The sequence below is a fragment of the Dufourea novaeangliae genome, unplaced genomic scaffold (assembly GCF_001272555.1).
Source record: "Dufourea novaeangliae isolate 0120121106 unplaced genomic scaffold, ASM127255v1 scaffold141, whole genome shotgun sequence".
Classification (NCBI taxonomy): Eukaryota; Metazoa; Arthropoda; class Insecta; order Hymenoptera; family Halictidae; genus Dufourea; species Dufourea novaeangliae.
The window spans coordinates 1,426,851-1,436,911 of NW_015374017.1; the positions used below are offsets into that span (position 1 = coordinate 1,426,851).

Here is a 10,061-nt window from a genome sequence, read left to right on the forward strand (position 1 = left end):
AATCTGAAGTACAAATGAAACTTTAGTCGAGATCGAGATTTCTCGTAAGCTTGTCACACCAAAAAAAAAGAAAACTCTTATTAACTCCTCTTAGAAGCAACAAATAAAAATACCATTCGAATTAACAGAAACAATTTTGTGATAACTCGTGTTTAGTTTCATTTTAAAGTACATTGACAACTCACATTTTCAAAATTTTAAAATGTGACAATGTATAGTCTTTAGCAATAATTTAGGCTTCACTCAACCAGAAAGATACTAAGGTTAGTAACCATTTATCTGGTTGCGTATGTTCTTACAAAATGTAGTGAAAACTATTGTAAATTTGATTGATTGTTCTGAAGGTTAGGCAAAATTTAAAACAACATTACCATTGTAATGTTAATTTTTTATTGCTTTCTAGAATAAATAAAAGATCTAGTTGCTATCTAGTTGAGGAAATTAATAATTCATTTTTTGAAACAATAATTATTGCTAATGATTATACACCTAACATATACAGTGGGTAAAGAAAGTATTGTATGTTCAGTATGTTTATGATAAGAGACACGAGTGTAAAAATACTTCTTTTTTATCCACGATAAGTTTCTTTTATTAATATTCATTTAACTTTGTTCTCCTCAATATATGCAATTTTAATTCTGTCGGAATTTATTGGACATTGGAGAAACGATAGAGCTGTACATTTTCTCATTTCAAAAGACTCGATTTGTGTCGGTTCTATTTGTAACATGACAAAATCCAATTGTTTGTAAATCGTGCCTTCATGATATTCCTCGGACACTGTCAGTTTATGAATCAAAAGATACATTCCGATTAAGAAATGTTGCTATTGGTCGGCAATCTGTAAATAGTAGGTTAGATGGAACTCTGAACAATTAACGACGTTTTACCGTATGTATTTCCCTAGAGAGGCATTCGTTCGGTTATGTTTGCCTCGAAAAAAGAGAATTAATATTCTTTTGTATAGTTATTTTTGCCTGTTCGAACATCAAAGATCTATTTTTAGTATTTTAGCACTTATTATAACATTAACTCGTAAGTAGAGTGTTATGTGGACTGGTATTTTGAAGGTTTGCGACGTATTTGGATACTTATATTCAAATATTTATCGTTAATTAGTAGTCGTTAATTAACGTTTCATTATCTTCGAAAAGGGTTAAACAAAATATTTTGTTGCATGCCTTCAGAAGTTGTACTGATAAATAATCATTTGTTCAAAATGTTGACTGTCCAGATTTTTATAAATTGAGATAAAATCGTGAGAAAATACACCCATTTAAGATTTTGCTGTTAAGAATACAAGTGTATCTGTGTCTTGACTTGTGTACTACTGGTAATCGTGTTTACAGGATTGTATACACGCTACTTGTTTAAACGTCAAATCTTGGCAGTCAACATAAAGTTGTTTGTTCATTGGTGCAACTAATATCATAGTACACATAACGTTAATAATACCGTCCATGAAGAAGTCTGCTTTACAATAAATAGTATCATTTACTATTAACAAATAGTTTGTTTGCGAATACGCATAGCGACGATGTTTTTTGTCTTCTTTTTCAAAACGATCTGTCTATCAATTATGGATAAACTTTTATTCAAAGGCAACGTATCTATTTGCATGTTAAATTATCCTTAAACTTAAATCATTGTAAAGAGCTGTGTCTCGCTCGTACGATCCGTCCGAAAATATATTTAAACTAGTAAAGAGAGAAAGAGATGGAGAGAGCAGCATTTAACGTGTGTTGAATATATTTTTAAGTTTTATAACCTTTATACGAGTAAAACAAAATAAAACAAATACTTGACCCGCCTCGTTTCGTTTAATTACCAACTTTGGAAGAATTACAAGTTTTTCTTGTACCCATACTTTTTTTCCATCATCTTGTCCCTGATAACTAGTTGTGTGCAAGTTTCGAGCAAATAATGATAAAAGTTGTCTAAAAAAAAACCATAGCCATCTGTTTCTACATTTGGCGTGGGTTTTTCAGGCAACGCCTGTTAACAAAATGGTAAAGCAAATTGGCAACATAACCTGTGTCAAATTGAGGGCAAAAATGAAACAGAGTCTGCGCGAGTAAAATTGCTGTCAATTTGCTGCCAATGTGCACGAAGTTGTTTATAGCAAATCTTGCATCAAACTTGTAACCATAACCTTATACCAGGCACTGGACAAAATTTGGCTTTGCAAGTTTGGCTGACTGGGGGTGTGCATGTCAGGTTCATTGCACTTCCTAAAAGGGCTGTAAGAAAAAGTCACGAATGCAAAACCCTGAAACGATTAATTCCGAATCATGTTATTTTCGAAGCAATCTTTAATATAGCAACATAGTCAGTCTTACAATAATAAGCCAAAAATACAATCTATATATCGAGCTTCCGGAGAGCGGGCGAAAAATGTTTTTTGTTTTCTTTCACGAGCACCCGTTCGGGGGATTAGAAGAATCATACGTAGGTCAAAGAAAACAGATGGCCTTTCGCCCGGACCCCGGGACGAATTTTACAATTTTACACATAATTATATGATGTATCACGTTGCGAAACTGTACGTCCTGTTCTCCCACGATGCAGATTTCGTTCAACAGAAAAAAAGTAACTTATGAGAGGGAAGAATAACGGAATGATATTATTGGTCCTACTTGTAGTCGTCGAACCATTTGCTGGATCGTGTCTAAATAATTGTAATTTACGAAAAAGCACCAGAAATGTGTCATTAACCGTTTTCTACCCACTTATCCTCGGTTAATTTGTAATATAAATGTATTGAATATTAATTATCAGCAAGCCGAAAAATAAGTTATTCACGGCAGTTTTCCCACAAGACAATTGCAAAATAATCCTACACGTCTGTATTCTAATATATATCGGTTCGATCCGAGTGCACATTTCTGAACTAAACGTACAAAAAAGTTGTATTACAAGAAAATTAACTGGTCCCTGGAACTCGACCGCTTGTGATCTCGTTTGGATTGTGCCTCTAAGTGATTGGGTGAATAACTATTGAAATTCTTCAGCCTTCTTGGTTTCCAAAGGCAGACAGCAAACGGTGAAGTTCCACAAAGCTACAGTGAGTACATGAAACGGTGCAAGAATAACTCTGAGCAAGATTTAAGGATAAAGATTTTAAAAAGAAATCTGTAATTAAGACCCGGTTAGCGGGAATTGAATAAGTGTAATGGTCTGCTGGCCCCGGATTACATGACATTTCACAACAATAATGTTCACGGGTAAGTTACCTGTTTCCATTGTCATAGTATGTGACACACTGTGACTGATCTTTAAAACAATATGTTTCGAGAGTCTTTATATTATTATAATTTTTCTTGTAAATGACTGGTGTATCATTCAGAAAGCCAATTATTACTGGCCACAGAAACAGAACAAGACAAAATATTTTCTCTGTTAAAACTACTGTCTCCTATTTATAACAACATAAAATGTTAAGAAATTCTCCGTAGGAAAGCTTTCCCTCTTAGCCATTCATTTTCAAGAAGAATATTTCACAATAATAACACAAAAACTCTGCATGTAACACACGAGGATAACAATTCGAAACAGTAACGGTCATCCTAGATGGCGATACCAGCGGCCAGAACTAATTCGAAAAATGCTACAAAACCCTCGAACACGCCGGGCATTAATTACAGACAGATACCACTGGGACGCTGATATAATGCCGGACCTGAACGAATGACCAGGATAGGGAAAACGATCGATACAAATATATAGATATATTATAATATAATAGAGTTATTTGATGAAACATTTAAAGCCTTACATAAAATATACAGTATGATGTGTATCATCGCACGTATGTGAATAAAAGTGTGTACTATATTCTCTCGCGTGGAGGTTATTACTGTCGCGTTTCAACCTTAACCTCTTTACCTCAGCTCAGTACTCTCTTGCACAAGTATTCAAAAGATGTCTTAAAATATGCAGATCCACATTCAACCATTTTTTTTCTCCGCGAGTTTTTTCTCATCTATTCTTTTCTCTCTTTTATCTACTCTCTCTCCATTTCTGTTTATGCAGACTGATATATATGATCTTGATGAGTTACACGAGTACTTTACGTACCCGTTTGGACTGAGAGATTCGATACGGCAGTAATAGTAATAGTCAATAATTCTTGCAGTTCTCACACATTTTTTTCATCGCGTCGACAACGACGAGCCGCGGAGGAACGAGCGTCGCCGATCACTTTAATTATTTAATCATTTATTATTTTTTTTTTCATTTATTTATATTTATATATATAATATGTATAGATCCCCCTCGTCCGCAACTTCTCTCGTTTAATAGTGACCTTTTATAATATAGATATTATCGGTATACAGAGCTAGTATCAAACTCTAACAAAATCGAGCTACATAAACATTGTTCCAACCGTTTCGGGGAGATATGCATTTTACTCTGCATCAATCAACGCGCTCTTTTCCGGAGCCATTTTTTTTCTTTTCGTTTATTTCATTTTTCCCTTTAATATTTTCGTCGTTCGAGACAGAACCTCGAGGCGTTCTCAGCGTATCGACGATGAGACACACCCAGACTTCAAGCTTTGCTTCTCTAGACACCATTTGAACATTCGTTCGTTTCGATTCAACAAACCAATTGCGCTATCTCGTGTACCCTCTCTTTTTCTCTCTCTCTCACATGCAATCGTTCAAAATCTCCATTCGTCAATAGATTATAGATTAGAAAAGTCGATTACAAAACGGCTTCCCCCTTATGTTTTAAAAATATCGATATTCGGCTTCAATGAAACTGAGCGGCACTGAACTTTTTTCACTGTTAAAAATATACGTTACAACGTTAACAACGGAGATCTTTTTAATTTAGGGTGACTCTGAAAACACAATTTATGATTATACACATATATGATAATCTGAATGAATCTTCATCGAAGGGAGGAAGAAAAAATTAACTAAACTGTAAAATCAAAGACTTCATCAGATATTCAGCAATTAAAAAAATTAAGTTACCGGTAACAGAGATATACATATATCGTTGATAAATATCGTTGCAAAAGTTATCGACATCTTTCACGTTTAAAATGACCGCCAATTGTTGCGTCAGCGGAGCGGGCAGTTATATTTTTGTGCTTTCATCGATTTCATAAAATTTAAAAACGAATATATTTAAAATACCACAGTGAATTCTTATACTGAGATTATCGTTAAAACTATCAAGCTATAAATTCATCGTCTCGCGACAATATTCTGATAATAAAATATCGGAGTAAAAACACGTTTTATGGTTAAAAAATAGAATAAAAAAAGAAGTTAGGCATACATAAAAAAAAGTAATACACAATCGCTTCTTTTCAGCTCCACGGGATGGGTACAGGTATGATTTTACGCGATTCCCACCGTCGAAGCTCAATTAGATTACCATACTCTATTAAATTACAGTAAATGGTACTATTATAGTAGTGTAAAATGTTGCTGCATATATATGTATCGCAGTAGAATAGTAGTCGATGCGAGTAGATAAAGTAGCAATTCGCTGGTCGGCTCAGATTCGTTGGGCGGTCTTTTGAAGTATTTGTTTTTTGTTTTCGCTCCTAAATGTTTCTGATAAGTACGAATAATTCAGTGGTGTGAAAAGCATTCAAAAGACACGTTAGAAAAAAGAGCAATCCTTGTTTTCCTCAGACCTGTCCAACGAGTCTGGGCGTCCAACAAGTATTTTTTTTTCTTCTTACGCGAAATCAATTCGTTTTGGTCAGTGTGAAAAAATAAAAATAATAGTTCTTTTATATTCTGCAAACTACTGTGGACCGCGTCGAAATTGATATTTGTATTTGGATGTCGATCTCAGGGGAAAAAAAACAGACGGGAGGAGAACAGAGCCATTCAGATGATTTCGGCGAAAAGAGTCCGTTTTACAGACTCAAACGACTGAGAGCTAACTACATTTCTCTTCGATGAAATCCAGGCAAATTCTTGTTTTTTGCTGGATTCTTCTGTTATCTTTTTAGTTTCGAAGAACTTGAAAAGTCGCCATCATCTGGCACACGGCTTTGCGCGGAGGTCGTTGCTCAATCAGTAGTTAGATCAAAAAAATGTTCTCATCAAGTTCTTCGCGCAGCAACAAGCTGTAGATGACCTCTTAATAATGAAGTAGCACGTATCTGGAAATTCTAGATCTTCGTAGGATATCATTTTTGCTTTTTCTTATATATATATGTATACATATATACGTATAATAGAAATAGCCAGCGCCGCTAATTCAGCTCGATTCTTTTTCTTTCGAATCTAAAAATAAATAGACGATTGATCAATCAGAAAGAGCATAAGATGATATAAAAAATATCGAATACCTCAGAACACATTCAGGATACTTCCCATAAAATACGATAGTATAATGCTAACGAATTATGAAAGGGTTTTTGGTGATAAACTATAGAGAACCTTCAGAAACGTGTGATGCACTCATCTTAACCCCTTGCCTTACGATTTTTTTTACTGTACGCTCAAGAATTACTTTATCGTTAATAATGTCCCAAATACAAAAGGGATTTTATTCTCAGGGCAAGTGTAACATTTGCACAAAATCTGAAATATTAATACAAATAAAAATAATTTCACTTTGACTCAAAGAAAATGAATAGCACACATGTTTATTAAATCCAGTTTGAAATCGTCATCACGTGTCTGATTGTCATAAAGCAACGGGGTTAAGGATAAAGGGAAATATATTATCCTCTATGTCTGTATACACTTTATACCGTAACAAGCATTGACGACAGCTTATTGACATTGGGAAATCGTGTTGCCATCCTGAATGTGTTAACTCCCGGTACAGGGTCAGAAGGAACGATACCAAAACAAGAATTCTGTTCATGTTATTTACCGCTATCGGATTTGTCTTCGGACGTTCCGTTTGTCAATTCCGGCTCTTTCTTCTTCTCGCCATCCTCCGATTCTACGCTCGACGCTTTCTTCTCCTCCTGACTGGCCGCCTTCTTATCTTTCGCTTTACCCTTGGCGGGCGTCGCCGGTTTCGGTTTTGGCTCCAGACTCGGGTCCAGCACGATCTTGCCGATGTTCTTGCGGTCGTGCATCTTTTGCATGGCTTCCGGCACGTCCTCCAACGCCCACGTCGAATCTATTACCGGCTTTATCTTACCTTCGCTCCACAAATCGAACACCCGTTCCACCGACTGCCGCACGTAATCGTGACTGCCGTGCTTGTACATCAGGTGACGGAGATTCAGACCGGACAGCGTTTTGTTCTCCTCGAAGAGCTTTATGGGGGACACTTTGTCCACTTGCCACCACTGTAAAAACGATCATTGTTGATATAATACTGAAATCTGCTCTCTTCACAGGTCATCCTTAAATGAACAATCCATTTCACGAAGTATTTCTCTGTACATATATTTACTCGTATAGATTAATATAAAAATCAACTTTAACCATCTATGACCGTCTTTGGATCTTTAATCTAAGCGTGTTTTCACGTTTTTTCTTTAGTCTGATACTCTACTATGAGCCGCGTTACTCTTCAATGTAAAATCGCGTTCCCGTTTCGTCAAAAATATTTTCATTATTACGGAAAGAGATGTGCAAACGAAATACCGGAATTTTTTGCAGTAAACAATATAGAGAGCTGTAATTTAATTTAGTGAATAAATATGTTCACTTATAAAGTGTAACCGAACGTAATCGGTAGAAAAAGATACCGACATTTCTCATCCATTATTTCAAATGTGTAACTGAAGCGACGAACACACCACAGCAGGACTAAACACAAGATTCGAATATCAAACGTGTGTATGGACTATCCAAGAAAGATAAATCTTTTTATGAGGGGTCAACTGAAAGGCTGGTCGTAATCACGTACTGATCGTGCCGCTGAGAAGAAGCTCTTCATTTCTCCGGTGACCACGTTGCTAGACCCGTAAAGGATGTATTTCCCCATGGGTTTCAGCAACGCGTATCCCTTGTTGCATTCCTCGCCGCACAGGCAATCGAGAACTATGTCTACGCCCTCCGGGGAGATCCTGTCGATAGAATCGAAAATAAGTAAGCAATCCTTAGGACAACGACGACGGATCCGATTTATATATACATATATATACAGGGTGTAACAAAAATGTTGGAGGATCCAGAAATGATCGATCGTGCCGACTGCTTTCAGGGCCTCGTGTTTCGATTTGCTGCAAACTCCGAATATCGTCACGTCGTTCACCGTTTTGGCCAGTTGAACTACTGCTTGGCCCTGGAGCAAAAAAAAAACATATCAAAGATGAATATTTTCAGGCGATTCACGAGGACAACAGAGCCCTTAATCTTGTAACGATTCTATTACCTAATACAGTGGACTCTTGATATATTGCAGCTTGCTATAAGACCGCTGATCTCTACACAATTCATTGGTTTGAGGTCATTTCTTTGAACGGTGCCTATACGCCCAGCAATATATCAAGAGTCCACTGTAATCATTTTAGAGTCACACTCTGGGATTGTTCGACAGCTCTGTTGGTACCTACGTATGGCAATCTTGACAGTGATTGATGTCACTCGGTAACTGGGTGGTACAGTTATAAAACTGTACTACCAGCAAGAATATAATGTGATTATCCTATGCACATTGGGCTGAGAGTGATTTTTGCCGCATAGGCCATAGGCTCACATTTCATCTTACAAAATATACTATACGCAGTGTGACTATACACCCACCCGTGGAGCCAAGTGTTCGACTAAGTTAGGTTATGTTGTATCTTCCATTTAATTTTTTGTTCGGTAAACCGTTCAATGGTTTCGATTGTGCTGGATTAAAGGATCGAGGTACATATTTGAAGACGACTGTGTTTTCCGTCTCATCGACGCTCAAGAGGGTGGGAGTAAAACAGTAGCCGTATTACAAGAGGGGGGAGAGTAAAAATTGAACGAAGTGTGGTGGCCCTTGGAGATTTTCAACAGAAGCAGCATTCATTATTTCCAAGAATCGAGAGGAGCTGACCCACCACCACCGCTCTCTTCTGTCCGCGGCGTCCATCGTCCATGTTGCAGAGAATTCGATACCCAATAACACGACCAATCCCGGGGCCTGGAGAAGCCCAGCCGCGGAGGGAAGCCACGGGGAAGAGGCACCAAGAATTTCATGCGGGGAAAAAAGAAGGAAAAAGAAAGAGGTAGCAAAAAGGGAGGGCCACGGAACCCAGAATGTTAAGAAGCCGCTCTAAATTGTGCGTCATAAAAGGATCCACCCGATGAGGGATTTGGACTACGTGGGAAATATACATTCTTGCGTACACTGTTTGGATAATTTCAGGTCGTGACAGACAGAGAAGGAGAGATAATTTTGTGATTAACTTGTACCGTTGTAGGTGATGTCAACACAATTTCAACGACCTAGTATCTAGTATGACCTTGAAATGACCTTAGATACAGAAATCTAGGTCCGATCAACATGAACAATCATACGGAAAATTATTTTATTATGAAAAAATGTTCAAACGCCCCGATAAACCTTTAAACATAACGTTCATTTGGAAGTATCCGACGCAATTTCACCAAGTTTCATCGAAATCGAATAAAGTGTACCCCCTTTTTTCCTAACTACATCCAATATTTTCAATGATGAAGGGCAATATATCCGATGCCACTTATAAAAACGGCAAGAATCCGGAATGATCATACAGACCGCGCGTGTGTTCATTATTCCCAACGAATATTAGGGGAACCCCTAACACCACCGTCTACTAAACGAGAAAATACGGTACGGATTTACGCGGTGTTCCGATAGTTGGATTAGTGTAATACGAGGGGGATTGTATATATGTATACACATACGTATGTATATAAACAGTTACTCGAAAAGAGCGTGCGCGCGCGAGCACACGCCGTGAATAACTATACATACACACGGCGAAAGGGAAAATATGGGTTGGTGGTAGTGGTGGGTTAGTGGTAGGGGAGTCGATGGTGGGACATCGAAGAAAGTGGGAAAGTCCTACGTGATCAGGAAATGCAATTTTTCATGTCAAGTGCTTTTTTCCAGCTTTCCTCGGTGTACGTGCTCCGACTACACAACGGGGGGGGGGGGGG

At 37.4% G+C, this 10,061-nt stretch overlaps 1 protein-coding gene across 1 annotated transcript in view; it reads right to left on the bottom strand.

The window, feature by feature from the left end:
* Positions 1-6,114: 6,114 nt before the first annotated feature.
* Positions 6,115-10,061, bottom strand: part of LOC107188832 (synaptic vesicle membrane protein VAT-1 homolog-like) — a 35,886-nt gene continuing 31,939 nt past the window's right edge. Inside the window, exons 4-6 of the mRNA XM_015577199.1 lie at positions 7,852-8,229; positions 6,859-7,285; positions 6,115-6,260 (exon numbers count right to left, since the gene is read on the bottom strand). Of these exons, the coding sequence (XP_015432685.1) occupies positions 6,235-6,260; positions 6,859-7,285; positions 7,852-8,229 (831 nt within the window). The 3' untranslated portion in view covers positions 6,115-6,234. The remainder of the gene's footprint in view (positions 6,261-6,858; positions 7,286-7,851; positions 8,230-10,061) is intronic.